The 24,811-nt window shown below is 39.0% G+C and overlaps 2 protein-coding genes and 1 long non-coding RNA gene across 5 annotated transcripts in view; all 3 read right to left on the bottom strand.

Annotated features, from left to right (window-relative positions):
* The window catches only part of LOC140932219 (muscle M-line assembly protein unc-89-like), a 325,339-nt gene that overhangs the window by 27,133 nt on the left and 273,395 nt on the right, over window positions 1-24,811 (bottom strand). The window lies entirely within an intron of this gene.
* Window positions 12,664-24,811, bottom strand: part of LOC140931037 (uncharacterized) — a 72,224-nt gene continuing 60,076 nt past the window's right edge. For 2 of the 3 annotated variants that reach the window (XM_073380778.1, XM_073380779.1), the window contains 2 exons: window positions 14,413-14,670; window positions 12,664-13,211 (listed from right to left, as the gene is read on the bottom strand). In XM_073380778.1, coding sequence (XP_073236879.1) covers window positions 12,829-13,211; window positions 14,413-14,670 — 641 coding nt within the window. In that variant the 3' untranslated portion in view covers window positions 12,664-12,828. Of the gene's footprint in view, window positions 13,212-14,412; window positions 14,671-23,791; window positions 24,183-24,811 lie in introns of those variants that run through there. The other variant, XM_073380780.1, reaches the window with a different exon arrangement.
* On the bottom strand, window positions 17,242-18,841 carry LOC140931030 (uncharacterized). The gene is made up of 3 exons (XR_012164918.1): window positions 18,677-18,841; window positions 18,303-18,452; window positions 17,242-17,929 (listed from the first exon to the last, which is right to left on the bottom strand). It is a non-coding gene; the product is annotated as an uncharacterized lncRNA (long non-coding RNA).

The following is a 24,811-nucleotide window of genomic DNA, read 5'->3' as shown; positions in this document are numbered from 1 at the left end:
CTGCCAGATTAATATTCTTTTGCCTGAATTTAAATAAGCCTAACTAACCTCGTTCTCCAGTACAAAATTCAAAAGAAGACCTTATCTCAAGCGAGGCTAGTTGGGCTAATTTTAATTTAAACAAAAGTATATTAATCTGGCAGCCATTTTTGCATTGGGTGTATATATTGTGTAATTTAGCATTTATAGGAATATGTAATAGCGGGGCTCCATACAGAGCCCATACTCATAGAATATGGTCAACCTCTTTTCATTTGGTTGTCACGTGATTGACCGAGCGTACGTGCGTACGTACGCGTCTAAGGGTAGGGTAGGGAAGACTATCAATAGGGAGGGAGGGGTTTCTCAGGCGTGTCTTGGCTAGTCCACATCATGTATATTGGACATTCACAAAATGGTCAAGTGACAGCTGTCAAAACAGGATAGCCACTGACCAGTATCACATGACCATATCGCGGGCTCACGTGTCAACTCATCGACGTGACGTGTTTTTTGGAAGCTGTCCGCTGACCAGTTAATTGCTTTACTAGACCGCGACCAATGTTCAATCTCATACTTTCTAGCTAGTTTGAGAGCACAGGAAAACTGATAATGCGCACATTAGACATCAATGTTGTGATCAATTGACAGCTTTCAAAACAGGTTAGCCGCTGACCAGTATCACTTGACCGTATCGCGGGCTCAGGTATCGACCCATCGAGGTTAAGTAACTATTTAAAGTTATCCGCTGAAAAGTTTCTAGTTTTGAAATGATCGCAGGCTCAAGTTTAATCTTTTAAAAATTTACATGAAGTATGTCGTGTATTTCTGCAGCACAATTAAAATTTTGATTTCAAATTGACCTCGGACGCGAAAATTCAGCCAGCTATTACAGGCAGGGAACACAGTTGCCCTTAACTTTGCTCGCCATGATCACACGTTGGTCACGCTCTTCGTCCAATTTTTATGCTGTGATTGGTCAAAATTTGACTGGTGAGTTCATGCGGAAAATTTATGCAGCATCTTGAATTTTGTGAAAGGTTTGAACCCAGGAGTCATTTCAAAAGTAGGTTGAGTTTGATCGTCCGGGTGAACGTAGTCCTGAATAGGAGTGTTGTTGTTGACAGTGACTGACGTTTCGACAACCTGTGCGGTAGTCATCTTTAGAGTCAAAGTGAGTTGTATCACGTCAGTTGATGGTATCATACTCTGCTTATTGATCTGATTGGTCAATTACGTCGCGATATTATTGGTCGTCTGTCAGTTAAGCCGTGATGTTATTGGCTATGAAGACTCGTAATCAGTAACTGGTGCGTTTCGATCCGTCTATCTATCCGTCTAACTATTGTCACAGTTAAACAGTCGTCTATTGTTAGTCAAATTGTCATTCTCTCGTAGTTAGTTTTGCTTAATCTCGCCAATAAGTCGTTTATACGGTGCTGGTAACTGTTGGCTACGATTCAGTGGCGTTTGTTCTAAGTTAGTAAACCAGCTTTCTAAAGTAGTTCTACAGAAAGCTGGTTTACTAACTTAGAACAAACGCCATTACAATCTTATTCTAAGAAAACTTTGAGAATAAATGTCCCGAAAAGCGCTCGAAAATACAAACGAAATTTGCTCATGCCGCCCGGGCATCCTATAATACTCCTTAAATCGAATTAATTCAATATGGCCGCCGTATCGGTAACAAGGTCTATTGTGAAATTCTGCATTCTGTCCGTTGTCTGTATGATAAAAACTGTGCCTCATAGTACTGTTTTATCTCAGACGTGATGTTTTTAAACGTCACATCTGATAAATGGTGAAAAGGTCGGTTTACACGCACCCAGATTTGTTGACAAGATTTTGTAAAGTAAACTTGTGGAACTCCAAAAATTCGGCCTGATTTTTTTTTTCCAGGCCTAATTAATCTACGGTGATCAAGAGCCATTATGGTGATCGAAGATGATTGCTATTTTGGGGTTGTATATGAGGCTCTCTTGGGCTATCATGGGCTGTTTGCAAATTATTTTTCTCTAAAATCACTTAGCCTTTCCCTCAAAAGTCACATGAATGTGCTCTAAAGTTTTAACTGAATTGTGAAATACAAGTTTATTGTTTGATTTAAATTATAAATTTATTACTGGGAGCGTCGCTTTTAGCCCTGGCTAAATCTATTTAGTATATACTAAAACAGTGGATAGTGTTTTTCGCGCGCTCTGATTGGCTACTCAATCAGTGAATATCCTGCACTATTCACTGATTCACCTCCAGTTCCTCCGAGCGAGCAACGCCAAACTCGCGTAAGCTGCGAGCAAAATGCCTTCCCGGTTTGCTGCCGTAAACAAACAAAGAAATTTCACAACTAATCAAGCACGCTGTTTCCGAAATACACGAAGACGGTGACGAAGTTCGGATTAGAAGTTTTAACAGGTAAAGCTTTGTCTTTTCGACACGAATTTATCGATAAAACCGGTAAAAAAGTTTTTGTTTACAAATGCAAATTAAGTTTAAATCTTGCCTACTTTATTTAGTTGAGTTGTTCATAAATAAGCTTAAAACTGAATTTAATAATCTTTTTTTATAGAATGATTTTAAATACAAAAAGAATTCACAACTCTTTTTGAAGAAATTTCCCCGCAAGAGCTAAACAAATGCCTTCAAAAGTTTTAATTGTCGGCAAGAAAAAGCGACGGCCGCAGCCGCCCGGTCATTAGGCGCCAAAATTGTAATCGTTGGCAACAGTATTTGAGTTAAAAATCGTCATTTTTGAGCTCAATTATCTCACGGTTTTAGTATATACTAAAACAATTATTCACCTCAGTGTCGGTGGCTAGTCGTGGATATTTACCTCACTGCTTCGCAGTTCGGTAAATATCCAGGACTAGCCACCTCCACTTCGGTGAATAATTGTTATATATTATGTTTATAGAATTATGTAATTTAGGCATTGAAATTTTTTCCTGTCTTCTGTTGCAACGGATGGCAAGGATGGACATGGATTGAAAGCTTAAACAGTTAAAACCAACATTTTAAATTTTCAAGCTCTGCCTACAAAAATCGCCAAAAAATATTATGGTTAGTGCTCCCTGATAAAATTTGTGTGGAATCTTCTTCTTATATCTAACTGAGCATTTTGTGAGGCATTAAGTAATGATCTCAGCCAAGTATCTTCGTGACGAAGTCCCTCTTAGTGATTTTCTTTGCTTGATAAATGATCGGATGTCATCTTATACGCGCGGCATCCTCTGCCAAACTTTTTACTAATAAAGTGATACGCCGTAAACAGGATCAAAAACAAGGCCAGTCCAGACGTTAAAATCGCAATCGCAGGAATCCTCTTGTCAGCTGACTTGCTGTTACCATGGCCGGTTGTTGCTACTTCTGTATCTGATGTTGCTATTCCAAAGAAATTAGAAATCCAGACTCAGTTAAAAGTGGGTATTAAACAAATGAGCGAATGTTTGGAGGATGCTCGATATACCAAGGCAATATGCACAATTGTCTCGTTCTATTGTGTGAAGTCTATTGTGTAATTGTGAAAGGGATAAGGATCACTGTTGTGTTCTTTGTGACGTAACTCGAGACTTGCTATTCGCTAAGTATATCGTGCACCAGCCGAATGTTTATCAGTACCGAGCCTTAATCTATCTAGCTAGTATGCGCAAAAAACGGAACTAAACTTCTAACAAGGGTTAGATTATTTACCAGTCAATTCCAAAACCTCCCACTCCCCGGGCATACCCCGGGTATTTTTCCGTACAGTGGGAAATTTGACCCAAAATGAGGCCCGCCCTGTCGGGCATTGACTTTCGTGTCAAAATGCTGGTCAGCGTTTCGTTCAGCGTGTACATCACGTTCAAGGATTATTGACGTCATCGCTCCTATATTCACTATTTTATTGGAGCATTTGAGAGCTTTTGAAGTTACGTGCAAACGGACGCAACATTGTTGGAGCATCATTGTTAGCCAACAACTCCCAACATTGCGTCCGTTTGCACGTAGCTTGAAAGAACCCGTTAAATGTGGGCTTTTTGAAATGAACAATGTTATTGGAATGAACAAATCTCCGTAAGACAGTTTTCCTAGACTTGAGATATTTCGGTTGTGTTTAGGAGGAAATCTAGATTTGAATAAACGGTTTGACGCATGGAGAAAATTTTTGATCATGAATGGCCGCTAATGGAGTGGGGGATTTGACACTTTTTGAAGCGCTAGCCGGTGGGGTATTTGACCATCTAAACTGCCAACATACCCGGGAATTTGATCAGATTCCCAGGGGTCTGCGCGGGGGCATGGGCAGTTTTGTTATTGACTGGTACATTATGTCTGCGACCCGACGCAGGTTAACAGGGAGCTTAAAGCCTGGTTTCCATATGATCGCTACGATCTCTACCCTTGCCCTGATTGTTGCGATCGCTGAGAAAAAAAAGTTCAGCTATCGCAGCAATCATAGCGATCATATGGAAACCTGACTTTTCAGAGTTCGCAGCGACGACGATCGCTGAGATAGAACCACCCTTTCATGTAGTTTAACAAGTAAAATCCTTACCCTTTCATCGATCTAATGCCTGAAAAAAGTACCCCTTTTTGAGCCCCCCGTATATGCCATTATGGGGAGTATCCCCCCAGGATCAGGCCTTTCCCAATTGTGCTCGTAAAATGCTGGAAAGTTGCTCACTGGAATGCCCAAAAATTTGCTGCCTAAATTTCAAAAGTTGCCACCTAAATTTCTTGATATTTTTATATAAACGTTGATTAAAAGCTTTATTTTTCGTTCTTCACAATATTTACTAACATCGGTCAAGAAAAAAAAACTAAAATATTTCAAAAAAATTCCAAAAAATTCAAAAAGAAATTAAAGACGTTAAAGTTTTCTACGAAATCGTTGACTTTTTCGAGTTTGATTTGTGCTTTAGACCGAGGGGCCACTAAACCTATATTTTGCTCAAAAGTTGCTCGGAAAGACAAAATTTGCTCGAGGTTGCTAGAACCGAAAAAAATTGCTCCAAACGCCAAAAGTTGCCGAGCACAATCGGGAAAGGCCTACCACAGGTAACCCAGGCTCTGTGATAGTACCACAGTACGGTTCCAGTAAAATTACAATGTTTGTATGGGGTAAAAATGCGATTCTAAAATTTCTAGAAAATACTAAATAAAGATCAATGAAACTTACTCTGCAGTTGTTGTTCTTAATACTCCATCGAAATTTCGTGATAATTTGTTTAAATTCACTCTATATAAAATAATAATATACAATGTAGGAGACACGAGATGCCATCTTTGCCGCCATGCTCCCTTTCAACACAACTTTTTCGAACTCCAACGGTAAATAAACATGCCAGCATCGTATAAATAGAATAGCAGCAGATATAAAACCAATGAAGCTTTTACAGATAGAGAAACGAATCCCACAGACTTTGACAAACTCAAAGGATATAAACCCAAAAGACCGAGAACATGCTCGCCGAAGTGGCCGGGCCAGATCAACGCGCGGCCAAGAAAATGGGGCCTGGGCACTGTACAAAAAAAATCCATCCCGGGAGTCCTGGGGTGACCTTTCTGGAGACCGATACACCATTTGCCCAAAGCCACCCTCCCCTGCTGGAAAAATACTTGATAGAAGGCAATTGTTCTTCCTAGCCAATCACAATTCGCCAGAGCAAACCCCGTACACGTGCCTGAATTTTGCCATCATATTTAGCCGTGAAGGTCTCGTTTAGGGTTGCACGCGAAAAAATATAAAAATATATATTTGATATGTATACTTTTAATTCGTTTTATTTACTCCATTCATATAATCCAAGTTTTCTCATTTGTCTGTGTTTTAACATGGCCTCTTTTAGGGATAAAAAAAAAAAAGCTTGGGCAACGCCCAGACCGGTCTCCTTTAGGGGTTTAATTCAAAATTTCTGACGAGCATCCCCCCCTTTCATATGTGGAGTCTCCCCCCCTGGGATTTTAATGGTACTGTACTGTGGTACTATCACAGATCCTATATTTTGTTAATTTGTGAAAAAATGTCTTTAGACTGGAGCACGATGCAACTCGTCGGTAATTACGGGTGTCAGTAAAACGCGGGGCCGGGGTCGGGGTCTACCTTCTTTTTAAAGAATGCTGTTTTAGGGTTAGGACCCGAACCCTAACCCTAACCCTCACATAACCCTAATCCTAACCTTAAAACGGTATTCTATAAAAAAAAGAGATAGACCCCGACCCCGGCCGCGACCCCGCGTTTTATTGACACCCGGTAATTACTTTTGAATTGCCATAACAGTCCAGCGACTCAGGGCCGACTCAGGGTGGCTCTGTTTTCTTCCACTGTTTCGTATTATTTGAAAAGGGATGTGATCTGGATACTATTTTTTAGATTTGGTTGGCAATTCAGAGCCGGATCCAAGGAAGGAGCCCGGGCCTCCCGGTTATTTTTGGACCAAACTGAGACCCGAAAGGTCGAAAAAGAAAATTTTTAAGACCCCCCTCCCCTTATCTCAGGGTCTGGATGACCACCCCGCCCCCCCCCCCCCCCCCCTTATCTGAAGGTCTGGATCCGCCACTGCAATTAGTCCCATTGTAACACTATACTTAGTGACCACCCCTTAACATCACTGACCTGTTGAAGTTGAGTTTGTAGTCTTTTGTGACGATGGTGTCGAAGAATCTGCAAATAAAGTTGATAAAGGGGAAACGTCTTCAACATATTACTTTCATCGATACAAAAAAAAGAAAATTTCAAATGAAAAGAGAAACAAATACGATAGGTAAACATATGCCCCGGTGTTAATGAAATGAGTGTTAATGATATATGAAATAAGCCATATATGAACTGCGGAAATGAAATGGAAATGAAGAAATGATCGTCGCAGTGAACAATTTATGCAATTGCGTAAAGAAGCCTGAAAAAAAACAAAACAAAACAAAAAAAAAAAACAAAATTCAGGACTTCAACGGGGTTTGAACCCGTGACCTCGCGATTACCGGTGCGATGCTCTACCAACTGAGCTATGAAGCCACTGACGTTGGGAGCAGGTCAATCGCATAAATTGCGTTCGCATGTTCTTTTTCCTGGGCCACTTCAATTTCTTTTGAAGTTGTCTTGGGTTTCTCTTGTTCAGAATTCTCTATATTACTAGAGCAACCAAAGGCTATCACTTCGACTTGACTGTCCGTTTCAGACACTGGTCGCTAACGTCAACCTTCAGCCACCAGGTCGCTAAGGTCAACTTATTTGGGCTGTAGCTTTAACTTTTGCCTGCTTCACCTTACTACAATTTTTGGAGGTAGCTTTGTAACAAACTGCTGCATATTAGTTGCTGGTCTAAAGCCTGCTCCATGAATGTTCTCACAATATATGTTGCGCGTGCTGTCAAATTGTTTTCATCCTGATCTGCTGATATCTCCAGGAACTTATTGATCAGTGACTTTGAAATTAGAGCTGGGTTTCCAAATCGTTCAGTCAGCTTTTCATACTATTGCACAAAGACTTATAATTATTTTGGACGTTCAGGGGCTAACAATTTTCGCGGCACGCCATATGCATCTGCTACGATAAACGCTAGAAACGTAGCAACTTTGTAATCCGCCTTGACATAATTCGCCGCAAAATACAATTCCACTCTTTCGATATAACTTGCAATATCTTCCTTACCGTCCACATACTCTCCAACGTGACCTACAAGCGCCATCCTCGTCGCCAAAATTGTAATATTCTGGTCTTAAACAACAACACGAAACGAACCATTTGCCAGTCATTCTTTTAATGCAACTGCGCATGTGCAATATCTGCCCTAAAATATAAGAGGTCTGGAACCTAACACATTACTCAACCCAGATGCAATGCTGGATTCTGATTCGGCTATTGTATCATGTGGAACGATTATAAAGATAAAGAAGGGGGTTACGATTCGCCGTCCCCTTGATGGGTATCGCGACAGAGTTGCTGTCTGGCACCTAGTAATAAATAGCCCCACACGAGTAGAAATTTCAGCTATAATTTACACTATAATTATTTCAAAAACAGAAGTAAACTTTACCCTCCAATTGCCCTACCCGTTTAAAAGGAAATTTCAAGTACACGTATTTATGGAATTCGCTGTCCACCTGTTTTGGTAGAGTACGACTTTTCCTACCCCATTCACAGACCTGAAGGCGGATGATTTAAAACAATAGGATCAACAAAAATATCAAAAACTCATGCACGAACATGTAATTTCAGACCCTGTATCCAAACGGCGCAAAGCCTTTCCCTGTTTCAGACCCAAACGGTTTTAAACAATTCGCTTACAAAGGGAGTACCCAGTCACCGAAACAAATGGGCTATGACGTCATGGTTTGCTGGTTTATTTTGATAATATTGCCAAATATGTCCTTACGGTATTCTCAATGGAACTCAGCGTAAGTTAACAAATCACTTGCAAATGACAAAATCACTGCTTCATGTCAAACACATTTGTTCCCCAGACATTATATAAAAATTTACAGGAAAAAAAAAAAAAATTTGAAAAACTTTTAGGGTATTTGAGTTTTCAAAAACCTCAGTGTTAACGTAGTAAAAGAACTATTCAAGGAATTTTTATATTTAATCTTGCTGGCAAAAGTAGGAAAATGTAAACGCCCAACAGGAAGCACAAGAGTACCCGCTTTGTTCGAGTTTTTATAAGTTTTTTACCGACCGCCGTACTGCAAGGATCAAAGTGTTAACAGTTTACCTGCTACCCGGACCGATTTAATGCCTATTCGAGGACATTTGAGAAAACTCACTATAGAAGTAAGTGAACTGTATGTTACCTTCGTTTTGTTAATTTAGTCTTTCTTACGTTACCTTTTAAACAGAATTGAAGTAGCTTAAATTGAGTTTGTTTCCTTTAAGAACCACGTGACTTCGCTTGTATCAACTTTTAGCTTTTATCGGCATTTATTCCGCTTTTTCTAGTTTCATGAATCAATTATTTGATTACACTTATTAAATAGAATATATTTGTACAATTTGATTTCAGATCGAATAAAATTACTGTTATACAATTACGAGCTATTCTTCGGATTTGATTCTCCGTTTTCTAATGAAAAAATCAGTTCAACCCTTCAAGCTTGTCCTCACATAACACGGCTCCTTTTGCATTTGCTGTGTTACTGTTTTGAGCCCGAGGGGGTGGGGTGGGGGGAGTACTTCCTTATAAGAGGCTAATGGGGATGTGCCGCTGGATGGGGTCCCATTTTCAAGACTGGATTGAATAAACGGGGTAGCACATTTTCGGTTTTTTGGGGGGGTAAGACAGTTCTCCATATTTACGGTTAGCAAACGTACCAGAATGTTTGTACTGCAGATGAAAAGTAAAGTGTTCTTCATTCAATCTAATAAATGGGTCAATTCATAAAAGTAGAAAGTGACTAACTTGGGATCGCGAAAATTACATATTTGCCCAAAAGTGACTAAGATGGGGTCTATAATTGGCCACAGAATAGACTATAATGGCGTAGGAGCTCTGAGAGGCTAGCAACACATATCCAGGAATAAATTTCGTGACACAAGACTTTTAGATATCACAGGAGTAACAGTACCTTTTTTTGAAGGAGAATATACTTTCAACTGGATAATTGAAGACCTGGAAAAGCTGGGGTAGTCCTCCTCGCAAAGCCACTGACATTTATACTTTCCCTCGTCTGCTTCAGTAACGTTAACAATGGTGAGAATGAAATCTGTTTTGCATCTGGTGTTGGTTGTTCTTTCTTGTATATCATACTTTTCACCAGATTCTAATTTCCCTGAGTTGTTGTTAAAATACCACCGTAAAGAATTGTCCCAACAGTCGCTTGGCCTAACACCTACTTTGCACTCTAAAGTGACATTGAAGTAGGCTTCCACCGACACCTGGGGGGAAAAAATCTTCGGAGCTTTTGGAAAGAAACCTGTATTAAATGATAAGAAAATATGATGAGCAAATATTATTTGAAAATCGTTACCATTTTTTCGTGCAACCGTAGGAGGTAACATTCTTACTCTTACCCTCCCCTCCTTAGTATTTGTGACAATATATGGGGCATCACAACGCTTTGGAGTTTTTACGTGTTGATTTTGTTTATTTTTGTTTAAAATATGATGAGCAAATATTATTTGAAAATCGTTACCATTTTTTTGTGCAACCGTAGGAGTTAACATTCTTACTCTTACCCTCCCCTCCTTAGTATTTGTGACAATATATGGGGCGTCACAACGCTTTGGAGTTTTTACGTGTTGATTTTGTTTATCCCACTGGTTCCCTCTTTTGCGACTTGTCTCGTCACGCCGACTTTAGAGACGCTCTAACGATCGGTTGATCGGATGAACCCCACTTCTGTTACCTCCCACCAATATGGCCTGTGCTACTAAGGGTTGATTTTAATAGCTATTTGGGGGCTCGTTTTCTCTTTTTAACAATCACATAACACCTTACATTGGAATCTTGATGTAACGAACAGCTGAACGAAGACCCAAAGGACTGGCAAAATATGCTCGCCATAAAGAGGTTTTGTTATATCGAGGTCAATACAGACATCTCATTGTTACGGACAGTTTGCTTTGTCCCTGGCCACAGAAAGCCCTTTCATTTTCTACCCGCTTAATAAGGTCACCCCGTTAATACGGACTCTTTCTTAGTACGGCCCCTTCAATGTCGGGATTTGCGGGGTTTGACTGTATTATTTCTGGGGAGGAGAATATCGCTTATCATTAAAAATTGAATCATTGGATAATGCAATTCTAGAGCTCTGATTGGCTTAGCCATCATGGTATATGAGCCGTTATACCATGCTCTTTAAATATGGCAACTGTACGCGTCTGCTCAAAATTAAAAACAAGATGAAAATGGGTTGGTTTAAAAATAAAGTCGGGAAGAATTCTCGATATTTTGTGGGCGTTTTTAATAGAATAATTATTCCACTCGCACTTGTTGGATATGAGATGATTAAAGCCAACTCGGTGCTACGTTTCTCGTTGGCTCCCCTACCATCTTATATCTAACGCACACTCGTGGAATAAGTGGAATAATTGTTAATTATACCGAGGACTTCGTTATATAGAGGTTCTACTGAAGTTCAGGTGAGAACACTCCCCTCTCATTAATGACTGTCCTGTGCTTGATTCTTCAGGCAACATCAGATGTGGCCGGCCAGGTTGAGTTTTGTTGGTTCTCACCCTTATTCCGCCATTGCCACCAAAACAACACATCACTCCCACGTTAATCCCGCCAGCTGCGCAAGGTAAATTTGAGCCAGAATGGTAGACAAAGAACCACTTTGTGGATGAGCTAGTGCCACTAAATCATTATTTATTTATTTACTTATTTATTTATCCCTTTAGCCTGCGTAGCAGGCGTCGAAAGGGGTAGGGGATAGTGAAAAAGGGAAGGGTGTAGGGGAGAGAGGGGAAGGGACGCCTGCTATAAGAACCGTCTTTTATTCATTTCTGCGGACGCTGGCGTCCGCGAATTCCTGATTGGCTGAGCCGTAATGAGTAACTTATTGGCGTGTATCCTGGCGTGTATTAGGGACGGACCATTAGAAAAATTTAGGGGGGGGGGGGAGGGGAATTTTTGAGCCGCAGGAATTTTTTTTCGTTATCAAGTTCCTTGTATGAATTTTTTTTAGACCGTAGCATGAATATTTTTTAGGGTTATATGGCGTGCATGAATTTTTTTTCATTTAATTTTGCCTTGCGCGAATATCTTTTTTGTACTTCGCCCGCCCCCCCCCCCCCCCCCCCCCTCATAAGTTTTCTAATGGTCCGTTCCTTAGTATGAGAGCCAAACATGACGAAGGCATCAAGAAAATGTGTTCTACTGGCAGAAGCTCTGTAAGATCAAAATTAGTCCAATCATGTAGCAACGCCACGTTGAAACCAAAACTAAAACCAACTGTACAGCTTGTTTAGCAGGCAGAGATGCTCAGGAGGCTTTGTATACTGGATTTGTCCATACACTGAGCAGCGATTCAAAGCGATTGCGATTCTTGCCATAAATTTGCAATGCCGATATTCAAAAGACCTCCTTTTCTGCAAAAACATATGCCGTCTTGAATGGAGTTTTAAATGGTTTGCAAAGAGAGAGCTGAAGCTTTGGTAAAAACTATCCGTTGTTTATACTTCTCCTTTACTTTCATTATTCGCGTCTCAGGCTGGCCAGTGTTCTGTTCTTCAGTGACCAACACGGTGCTTGATGAGGTTGTAAGAGAAAAGGTCTTGTGTATTCACACGAAACTGATCATTGTTTGTCGTAGACTGCGAGAAGTGAAAAAAATGAGAGACTGCTCGTGGTCTATGTTTGTTGTGTTTGCTGCGGGAGCAAGAACAGTAAAAATGTTTCATTTCGCTCGATTATGATATCACTTGAAAAAAAGCGTCTCAAGTTGACGATTTCCGGGTGAACAAAGTAATTAAGTTCCGACCATGCTGAGAAGCCCCGTACTTGTGATTGGTCACGTATTGACAGTGACATTATCGGATTAGTTGAGAAAATGGTGGGCGGATAACAAAAACACCGGCTCTTATAGCAGGCGCTCCCTTCCCTTTCCCCTCATTCGTGCTTTTCTCCCTCCCCCTCTCCCTCCCCTTTTTGCGCCTGCCACGCAGGCTATTATCCATTGTGACCCGAGGGGAAAACAAATAAAAATTCCAGCGTCCATTTAGTCTGAATGGAAGAGGAAGGTGGCACGAAATTGCCAGTTACATTTTTTTGAAATTCAGTTAGGAATAAGTTAATCTGTTATTTGAAATATGAAACACCCAATATTTAATTCCGTCTAAATCAAGAGACAATGAGCTGTCTCTCTTAGTCTAAATGGGATACTTTCCATTGCTTACAGGGGAAACATGGTATTATGTTTTTTTATGAACCTGCTTCAAAGGAGGTAGTTTTGCGCATCCGTGTGTAGTATTAGAAATAAGAAATTAAATGACTCACAGCGATAATTCAGGTCAATATACCCTGATTTTTTACTAGACCAGCCGGTAATGTTGTTCATTCCAGTGCATTTATAAGCAGCCCCTTCGTGTTTTTCTTGGATATCAGCATTACGGAGAAGGGAAGTTAAGGTATCCTTTCCAACCAGCTGCTCTGAGATGTAAAAACCTTCAGATCCGTTGATGATTTGTTTGTTATCTGGATTGTACCAAACTACACGAGGACGAGGCCATCCCTTGAAGGTACACTTCAGTTCCATTTCTCTCGTGTCAGGATAGTAGTCAACGGGAGAACTTGTCTTAGATACTCTCTTAACTGGAACTGAGAAGAAATTCTTCGTCTTAATTTCAAAGCTCGTAAGTCATGCACTCAGTCATTTAAACTTTGTAGGGAGCTTAGGACCAACACGACTGCGCACATTTCACCTTTGATCAGGATTTATGTAATTTGCTGGTTTTCTTCTTCTTGTTTTTGTAATATACTTGTAATTTTTATAGCAACCTCTTGAATTAGTGCAAAAAAAAAAAAAAAAAAAAAAATCAAAATCTGAAATGTGAAAATCTTAACCACCACGACGACAACGTCAAAAAACAATTGGTTTTAACATGAAAACAACAGTTGCTTCACGTGCATCAAGCTTCTTAGTACATTTCTTTGACGTTGACTGCACGACTATGAAGTGAAACCTCCTAATAATGCGACGTTTTATAGAGAAAGTGAACATACGACGACGAATTCGCCTTTTTATTTCTGAACCTGATTAAAGTCCTTAAGAATTCAACTCCAAGAGAAATCGTCTACATTTGACAAATTAAGCAGCTCCAAATAGACTAGCCTCCCACGCAGGCGTTTTTAGGGGAGTTCGTTTTTCATCCCTCCCCACGAGCTCCCCTAAAAAGGCCTGCGTGGGAGGCTACAAATAGACGCGATGACATTTGAAATGAGGCAAATTTATTTTTTTAGCGACATTTTCACTGCCCTCGTCGACGTCGTCGTCGTCGTTGTCGTCATTGCTTAGCTCACGATTTTTAAGATACCTACAGTCATCCCTCTTACCGACACCTTCCAACCAACCATGTTTTACTCCATGCCTTGTTCATTTTAATTAGGCCCTTTGCAGTAAGTCATTTTTGTAGCACAAACCTGCCATGCTGGAGAGCGAGGCCCTGCGCACTGAGTCAAGCCAAACAAAAAAGCTAACATCGTTTGAAATGATTCCTTTGTTTGTTGTTTGTCATGTCCCTTTGCTTTTCTTACCCTCCAGCATGGCATGAGTAACTAGAGTTTCGCGGTGAACCATGTTCAAGTGAGGTGATTCAGCTGGCTATAACTTCAACCGTTTTTACGATCACTCCAACCGTAAAAATTGCCTCCGCTGAGCTTGAATTTGCCTAAACCCGTTACGAGGCATTCATAGGATTCGTTATAATCCATTTAAAAACCCAAAAAACTGGTGGGCGCTTTATGATATTTTTCTCCCCATCAATTTGATACAGACAGGGCAAAAAAAGAACATACTCACTGGCGTATTTTATAGAAAAACATTCACGTGGCTGACTTCTATTCTTTGAATCGATTTTTTGTACGAACAGACCAGCGTCACTGGCATTGAGGTGTTTTTCAAGGTCCTGCCAGGTCATGTCTTGCACTTTTCCCCCATTCTTAATCGAGCAGTTCAAAGTCACTTTATAGTCTTTGGGCGTTACTGTTATCGTCTGAAAAGGCGGTTGGCATTTCTGTGCACTTATTTCACAGTCTAGGGTCCCTGTGGGTGACACATCTATCGCGTAAAAAGGAAAGAATAGAAGGTAAATTCTTTATTTCATCAAACATTGGCAATTTCGGTTTCTGGGAAACTGCTAACCTACCCCTCCCCTAAGCCATCATTTTGCCCAAAGCGAGAATAAAGTATCAATTTTGGCTTAGGGGAGGGGTAGGTGGGCAGTTTCCCAGAAACCTAAACTGATCCATACATTCATTAACTAACTCAAACCTCTTCATGAACTCTTGACAAACCTACTATCAGAGTATCCAAGTCACTATCCCAGACCATGTAATATGTTTTTTGGTTGGTTATTGTTCTTTTGGTAAAGTAATGGGCTTCTCAAAAGATAGCTTTGCAATGGCTGATTTGACACTCAGTCTTATCAGCAAATGATCGGAATAATTAATCCTACTGATGGTTAAAAATAAGCAATGATTATTATATTTAAAGTTATTTTAAATATTTAAAAAGGAATCAATAATTAAATTCAAGTATCTTTTGCAATACTGTAATACTTTGTTATAGTAATGAAAATAAAGCTTATTGTTGTTGTTGATCGAAACTATTTTCGGTAATAAACATTCTTGCATGGTTCTGTTCATATTTTAGAGGTTGGTTTTGGCCAATCCTTTATTTTCTCTGCGAGACACCAACTTGACACTTGGACTCTTGTCCCCCAGAAGACACGTGGTATGGCGTTGTTCTGTGGGTGGTGGGTGTTCTAGGTCAGGGCTTTAATCAGAGTGTGCCGATATTTTTCATAAGAACTTTCTCTGGTTGTTACTCCATACTGACGAGCCCCAAAAAGGGCGAAACAGCTGTCTATGGCTACAATCCCGCTCTGTTTTTAGTTCTTTCGGTGTCGTATTGATGTCTTGCAGAGTGCATTTTCACGTAGTACGATCAGCATTGCAGTATTCTGCTTGCAGAATTTAATATGTCTAGAAGTGAATTATTTGATTTCCTTAATTTCCGACGCATCATAAACTGATGTTGTTTTAGTCAAGGCAAGAATTCACGAAACAACAAGGAATTAGCTTCTGGATTGAAAACAAACTTATTTCCACGTATGAACCCTCCACGGAAAAATCGCGAACCATTGCAGTCCTTTGATCGCCTATAATGTACATGTACCCGAATTTTTGAAAGCATTCCTCAAAAAGGCCCAGAATATCCCCAGCGGTGAGAATTTTCATAGGAGACTTGCCGTCTTGGTTGGTCTCATCGTCAACCTCAGACCCTGAGCTAACTATTTACTGTGTCCCTGTGTCGCTTTTGAGTATTTTTATAGAAAAAGCGCAATATAAGTATTAAATATTATTATTATTATTATTATTATAATAATTTGTATATATGTTTTGATGTAGATTAGGTTAGTTTAATTCTTAAACACACGACCCCACAAGCTTTTATAGCTTTGAAAATTATCGTGTTTAAGTAAAGATTATGTATATATGGATGTAACAGGTGTTGGAAACGTAGCGAAAAATAAGAGAAGAGGCGAGGTAAATATTCAGAGTGAGGATTGGGATTTAGTGTACCAAACTCTCTCGGCCAACCGCTCCAGTACGATGTTCGATATGTCTGAAAGCGACTTGTTCCAGCTCCGTGTAACCGCCATTTATACTAGGCAGGATACTCCCTTTTTATACCTATCCGGTATAGTGACGACAGAACCTTGTCCTTTTTCCTCACTAACACTGTCTCCGTTACAGTTCCCACCGAAGTCATCATTGACTTCTTTGTTAACTGATGTTGAATTAGGAGGATATAGGCGGTAGACATTCTTTTGACTTGCTATACAAACTGTATTGTTTATATTTGTTTTGTTGTTCTGATCATTTCTAACGAATTGCAAGTAAATTGAGCTTAACATGCAACGAGCAAGGCCACTTCGAGGCTGTAAGATTACATTCTTCATTCGTGCCTACATTTTAGCGCGTTGGGAAGTTAATTAGTCCAACCCGTTCCCCACCAAACGAAACAAACTAACAAATCAACAAAGAAGCAAAATACAACCACAAAAGAAAAAAAAAACTAAACTAAAAAAGAAACCAAACATATAACTACACTGTAAAAACTGACCAGTTATAGTGACCTCAAAAAAATGGTTAAGGTTTGAATCCCAGGTAACCGTATTTTATTAGGTTACAATAACCAAAAAAATATAGTTCAGGTTAACCATTTTTTATTCCCGTTGAAATAACTTTTCTTTATGGGTTATATTAACCCTTAAAAATGGTTGTTTCTACCGCAGCCCACGCCACTTCTTATGACTTGTTTGTCATAACCTCTACTTTTTGGTTAAACTAACTTTAAATTTTTAGTTGTTATAACCGAAATAAAAAGATAAATACGTTTCAACCCATACAGATAAGTTATAATAACCATTTTTTCTGGTCATGGTAAACCAGTTTTTTGGGTACTAGCGATGAATCTGTGGTAACCCATTTAAAATAGTCAAGAGGTGGTAGCTTTAACCATTCCATATAGGTTAGAAGAAAATGGTCGTTTTAACTGATAATAATGAATTACATTAACCTCACAATAATAGTCTTCAGCAACATTTTTAATGGTTATGTAAACCGTTCTCTACAAGCAACATGTTGACCACTAACTTCATAAAAAAGATAATCATACAACATTGCAAGTAAAAAATGCTTATGTTTCTTAATACAAGTATTTAAAGCAGAACAAGGAATGATTAAACAATCAGCCCTGCTTCCTAAACTATAGCAAATTTAAACTGGAATACTGCATGTCTCTCACAAGACTGCAAAACAAGACTTTGTACACTGGCATATGATTGTAAAACAGAAACATCCTTAAGCAGAAAAAATTCAAGTAACTCCAGGATCAATAGTGATACAGTATTTAGGTTAAATTAAACCCTTAAGGTATAAGTGCCTTTCCTGCCAAAACTGCTTTGTCAAATACATAGGGAATTAAGAATTTCGTGAGATTCAATGATATAATAATTGTAAGATCTTGCCAGTGAAGAGTCAACTCCTCACCCACTGTACATGTAACTTTCTTTCTTTGGCTAATGATTGAAGTGGAGCATATGATCTAAAAGTACCAGTGCCCTTCATTGTTCTACAAGCCACGTTTTTCTACTAGAAAGCAAAAAAAGATCCTATTCCAAGCAGTGGCTCGTTGAGGGTAACTCATCCGCCGGATCAGGACTTGTCTTGCTTGTAATGAAAATATGGGTACTCTCCGAGCTTCATTCAAAGTTGTTTATTCCCTCAGTCGTTCAAATTTGGTGATATTTCTGAAATAAACGAAAATATTTCGTTTTTAAGTTCACTGATTAACGCACGAAAAATCACAGTCTTTCAGCGATACGCCTGTGGGGAACACGCACGCACGCGTGTGCGTGGTCATCGTGAGCAACGCGCGACTCAAAGCTACATTTAAAAAAAAAAGCTTGGTAATAGCGTATGATAGCTCTGTAACAGCAGTACAATATTGCGATTAAGATGGTCATCCGAAGACCGGAAAATCTATGCAACTGTACTGAACATTTAGAAAACTTTAAAGGGCCACGCGAGTGCGTGGGGTTGTCTCAAAACGCGTCTATTTATTTGCAAAAAGATAATTTTAAAAACGATTTAGAGTTCTGTTTAAAAATAAGCAATACATACCGGTCATGCTGTTTCAGTGAAGGTCGGTGAAGCAAGTCTTCGAGATTTTGCCTGTGTTCATTTGTCTTTAGTCGACGGGGCAGATATTTTGCTTATCTATTTCAGGCGGTCAACTGAAGTAAATTCTGTCATGATCTTCTTATCATCCTCCTTTGAATAAAAGATTTGCAAGGTATTCGTTAGCTGAGAATTTTGTAGAAGCAGTAAAGACTGAAATTCAAGTGAGTAATCTATTCTGAAGACGTTGTCTTCCGACTACCCTGTGAGCAGAGTCTCCTTCGATCTTCCTAGATAAGTCGACTTATCTAGGAAGATCGAAGGAGACTCTGCTCGCAGGGTATCTTCGGACTTGCATAAATTTGAAATCACATTACCTTTTTACTTGCCACATCTCCATTGCTGTCCGTGACTAAGAAACGAGCTCCCATTGACTTTTAACTGAAGGGCTTTATCCAGGCGAAATATAAAATGTTTCTTTTCGCAGCAATGAACCAACAGTACTGACTTCAGCTTGGCGCAAGGCGGTTAAACTGAAAAACTGAATTATGAGAGCCGAATTTGGCATTGATTTTGAAATTCCAAGTCTCTCATTGGCTAGCTAAGTAGATGAACGTCATGGTGTTAAGTAACATACTACAGTTGACAGGAAACAATGCAACATTTTCTGAAAACCCTTAGTTGTTTTTCGAGTAAACTCAGTAAACTCGCCTCACATGTTTCCAACCATGAAATAGTTTAAGCTTATAAAAAGGTTACTGAGTAAGATTTTTAATTTACTGAGAACATTTAACGCCATTTAGGGTTCGTGACGTGACGAAATAGAATTACTTTAGGTCACTTAAGACAAATACCGGAAACCCGCTGGAATTTTGTGACCGGTGAAAAACACGAAAGTATTTTTTGAAAATACGCGAGGGTAGCTGTTGGCTTTTCGAGGTGCTCAGCATTGATTTGAATGACATAACCTGTACAGGACATCTTGAAGAATCATTTCACCTAGATGACGATTATTTCTCTCGGCTAGTCCGTCGAGGGAAACGTCAGAGAAGAAAATAGTCCTCGCGTCACGCGACTTCGCCTCTCGCGCGCGCGTACCAGCCCAGTCATTGAAGCAAGACTCGCGAGCTGGATGCAAGTCATTTAAAATACTTTAACTGTTGGGGAAAGTTGATTTGGCTATTCAGTCTTAACCTATCCTAAATCCCATAATAAATGATGATTATTTGTTCTTTCTTCAGCGTAAGGGAAAAGTCTGCGTTGAAGGTTGGGTACAAGGCTTTTATGATCTGTCAGTTGTAAACTCATACCCGCCGTTTGTGTAGCCATTTCCTTCTGTGGTTTTCCGTTCAGTTTAACCCCTCGGAAAAGTCAGTTTTGACCATTCAGTGTTTAACCTACTTCATAGCTCTAAACAACAGATCATTATTGGTTAGTCATGACCAACAAATAGTTAATAAAAGATTTTAACCAATCGATTTCAGGTTAGATGCACATTTTTACCATTTGCTTAACCATTTGGTTTCGTTATTTTGACTGCCATGAAAAGTTATTTTGACCAGTCGATATTCTAACGGAATTAAAACCGTCACAACAACCGCTGATCATTGGTTAATCTAACCAATAACATAAAGGTTACGATTTTAACTAGTTTATTTTAGGTTAAAATTACCTTTTGCAACTGGTTATAACCTTTTAATATAGTTACCATAACTGGTCTGTTTTTACAGTGTAAAACAAAAAACAGTGAATGACCTTGCGGAATATAATCAGCTATATAGTATATAGTGATTTTGTTAGCGAGAAATTTATTGCCGATCGATCGAATTTTCTTGTCATCTAGGATGTCAATCGCCCGTGAATCTTTCTTCGCTATTAACCCGGGCGCCCCTGTTTATATAAACGCCTCAAAAATACAAAAACAAAACAGGCAGCTAATAGCCACAACCCGATAAAATTCTGAAGGCAAACTGGTCAACTCTCCGCTTTTTGGAAAAAGATTCGATAAATGTAAAGATTTATCCTTTCCTGGAAGAATTTGGAATTCTTAAATTATTTAGTCCAAATACATTGGGAGATTAACGATTTGTAAGAAAATGTTTTGGTCCCTTTTGTTAATGATCGATATCTTGTTACTGGACAGGTCGTTTTCAGTTAGCTCTATACATGCAAGTGCAAGAAAAAATAATTAGCAAATGACTCATTTTTCTGTTTACTTTTGTGACGTCAACAGTCGATGTTCACTTTGCAAACACACACCCGTTTATCACCCGTTGTGTCCGTCTTCGACCGCTGAAAAATAACCCGTCTTGTTTTCTTCTTGATGCTTGCTGGGGAGCTTACATTAAGTTTTATTTAGGCTATTTGAAACATTAGTGACAAAACGCAGAGATGTCCTGCCTCTTGTTACTTGTGAAACAGACCGAGAGCGAGGCTAAATAGGGAATATTTTTTCCGGTCTACTGAATACACATATAGCGAGAAAATACATAACAATTATTCACCGAAGTGGAGGTGGCTAGTATGGGTATTTACCGACGCCGCGAAGCGGCGAGGTGAATAGCCACTACCAGCCACTGACACGGGGGTGAATAATTGTTTTAGTATATAATAAAACAGTGAGATAATTGAGCACAAAAATGGTGATTTTTAACTCATGTTGCCAACGATTACAATTTTGGCGCCCGATGACCGAACGGGCGCGGTCGTCGCTTTTTCTTGGCGACATATAAAACTTTTGAAGGCGTTTGTTTAGCTCTTGCGGGGGAGTTTCTTCAAAAGGAGTTGTGAATTCTTTTTGTATTTAAAGTCATTCTGTAAAAAAGATTATCAAATTTAGTTTTAAGCTTATTTATGAACAAGTCAACTAAATAAAGAAACGCAAGACTTAATCAGTGACCATTACTCACAGGTTTGCTTCCTGTCTAGCAACGTTAAGATAATTTCTAATAGTAGAATCCGCAAACGGGATCTTTCATCATTAAACCAAACTGATTTCAACAATGATCTCGAGCTAATCACCTGGCCCCCTAACTCTGATGCTGACTGTGCATTTAATGTCTTTTACAACAAACTTAACAGACTAGTTGATAAGCATTCACCTTTTAAAACAGTATCTAGACGTAAAGCTAAGCAGATGGCAAAACCTTGGATAACCAAAGGCTTACTCACCTCTATACGTAAGAAAAACAAGTTATACCACGAAGGTCTATGGGATGAGTACAAATTGTATCGTAATAAATTATCACTGTTAACTCGTTTAAGTAAAAGGAATTACTACAACTCCTTTTTCGAACTAAATCTTAATAATATGAAGGCAACCTGGGAAGGGATTAATAACCTAATATCTACCTCCAAGAAGAAAGTAAACCAAATTTCTATTATTAAAAAAACCTGATGGTAGTCTTTCAACTGACCCTAGTGAAATCTCAAATGTGCTTAATAAGCATTTTGCTAGTGTTGGACATAACCTTGCTTCCAATCTACCACCTTCTAAGCACTCATTTAATGAATATCTCACCAACAACCGTTTGCCAAACTCTTTTAACTTTGAACCCATTATTCCCAATGATGTCAGTGCCCAAATTCAGGCCTTGCCCCTCTACAAGTCTTATGGCATGTTCTCTTGTCCTGTTAAAATCCTTAAAGGCTGCAAACACATTATTAGCCAGCCACTTGCTAACATTTACAATTTATCTGTCATCCAAGGTAAACATCCCAGCAAACTAAAACTTGCCAAGATTATGCCAGTTTATAAAGATGATGATGAGTCCTGCGCAAGCAATTACAGGCCTATTTCTCTTTTGTCTATATTCAATAGAATATTTGAAAAACTAATGTATCAAAGACTCAGTAAATTTATCATTAAGCACAATATATTGATTTACTCCCAATATGGCTTTAGGAGTGGTCATAATACTCAACATGCAATTCTGGATATTGTTAATACAATTCAGAGTAATATGAATAGTGGTAAATACACCTGTGGACTCTTTATAGATCTGAAAAAAGCCTTTGATACTGTTGATCACTATATTCTTCTTCAAAAACTTGATTTTTATGGCATCAGAGGTATTGTTAATGATTGGTTCCGTTCTTACCTAACCTATAGGAAACAAACCACTTCAAATGGCTCTTATATTTCCAACAGTGAAACAACTTTGTATGGTGTCCCACAGGGCTCTGTGCTGGGCCCACTTTTATTCTTATTGTATGTGAATGGCATTGCAAATTCTTCAAAGCATCTTTCGTTTTATTTATTTGCTGATGATACAAGCATTATTTATGCAAACAAGAACCTCCATAATCTTGAACAGATAGTTAATTCTGAACTAAGTAATGTCAGTGATTGGCTTTTAGCCAATAAGCTAACCCTTAATTTCAAAAAATCTAATTACGTGCTTTTCCGTCCTCGGCAGAAATGTTTAACATATAATCCCTCCATCAAAGCTTATGTTCCAGCTATAAATGTATTGAGTACCTTAGAAAAGAAAGATTTTGTCAAATACCTTGGTGTTCTGATTGATTATGAACTTTCCTGGAAAAACCATATTAATCTAATCTGTTTAAAGATAACTAGAACCGTGGGAATTGTAGCAAAGCTTAGACATAGTATTCCATTACGTCCCCTCTTAAATATCTATCAAGCCCTTATCAACCTCTATCTTTATTATGGCATCTGTGCTTGGGGCTCTGCACCTAAAACGTATTTAAATAAGATACTCTTAATTCAAAAACGAGCCCTACGCCTGATTTACTTTACGGATTATAAGCAACATGCTGTACCATTTTTCTTAAAATCAAAAGTCTTTCCCCTATCCTTTATTTACTTTGATTGTCTTTGTAGTATCATGTGGGACGTTGCTAACAATTCTGCACCTGAAAATATCAAGAGAGCCTTTACTAGGATTTCTGAGGTGCACTCATATCCTACCCGATCTTCTCTCAATGATGATTTCTATACCGAACACTCAAGGCTTGAAAAAATGCGTAGTTCTTTTCTAAGAGTTGGACCAAAAATTTGGAATTCTTTACCCTCAGATATGAGAAACTTACCAAAATCTACCTTTCGGAAAAAGATAAGGAATAAGCTCTTTGAAATTTTATCTAAATCTGATGACTATCTTGAAATCACTGAAATCATGCATCAACTTAAATTTAACTAGCTCAGGAACACAACTAAATTTATATTCTCTGTGTAAATCATAATGCAATTAAATCAGCTTAATATATACTATAGTTTTTATTTTGCGACAGCCTGTACTGTTTGTAAAATAGTTCTTTTTTTCTTTTCTTTCTTTAAATTTGTGTGTCTCTTCCCCCGCCTCGATTAGGCTCTCCTATACGCGGGTGGAAGCTATCGTGTAATTGTAAATTGAAAGTGAATGAATAAAGTTGAAGTTGAAGTTGAAGTTGAAGTTGATATCATGACGCATATTAAAATTTGTTAATACAGGAGCCGATATCTCCTGATTAAGACTTATATGACCTACCTTGGATAACAAGGCTTGACAGGAAAAAGAACAGCATGAATTTCATGGAGCAAAACTGAAAATGTCTTCCCAGTAATGCCTGTCTCTTCATGTTTGAGAAACAATAACTTGTTGGTGGCGACTTTCGATAGTTTCCCAGTTGGAATTCCTGTAAAACTAAAAGCGTAGGATGCTGAGCTGCGACAAAACTAAACAGTTTATTGTCCCTTTATTTATAATAATATGTCGCGTACCCTGATTGGCTGCACATAAGGGATTGATAAACCCCCGCCGGGATAAACCCACCCTCTGGTTGCTGTTGTTTTTTTGCTGCTCACATATCTCTTTGAGCCGTCCCCACGATCTGAACGCCAGGAAACGGCATTGTTGATCTTACACCTACGTCGTACTTTTCCCGCAAAAAACTTTGTCGCCTGTTACTTTGCGACGAATCCTTATGGAACTTCACAATTTCACTAAGTTCGGCATGAAAAATTGGTCTATGGTGGTGATCTTTTGAATTAATACATAAATTGCAATTTTGCGTGACATCTGCGCGTTATAGGAGTTTAAAACACGGAGCTAAAAGCTGTAGTCACTCAATCGTTGGCTTTGAATTAAAATTTGTTTCGAAAATTAAAAAGTGATGCGTGGGAATTTAACGGGTTCTTTATCGTAAAACAAATACAGAAGCCTTGACTGTGCGCTGCTCTATTGTAAAATGTTTTGGAAGCGCCTAGAGCACTCAAGAAGTAAGGAGAAACACTCGACTACGTGTCGCGTTTCCCCCTACAGAGCTGCCTACACTTCTTGCTATCCTGGGTACACTTACGGCAACAGCACAGAGCACAGTCAAGAGTTCCTTATTTGTTAAATAACATCCTCTCAAGTTATCTCTGCATCTGAAGAACTTCCATGTGCTCACTCAAAGACACCCCGATAAGAGAAATTAAGTACTGCACCAACCATGTAACTATGCAGTGGTCAAGGGCACCCGGCAACGAGAATATAGTTCAAAACCACTTAAACATAGCATTGTTA

The sequence above is a fragment of the Porites lutea genome, chromosome 3, assembly GCF_958299795.1.
Source record: "Porites lutea chromosome 3, jaPorLute2.1, whole genome shotgun sequence".
NCBI lineage: Eukaryota > Metazoa > Cnidaria > Anthozoa > Scleractinia > Poritidae > Porites > Porites lutea.
Note: the sequence above shows the minus strand (reverse complement) of the source record. Positions and strands in the feature narration are given on the sequence as shown.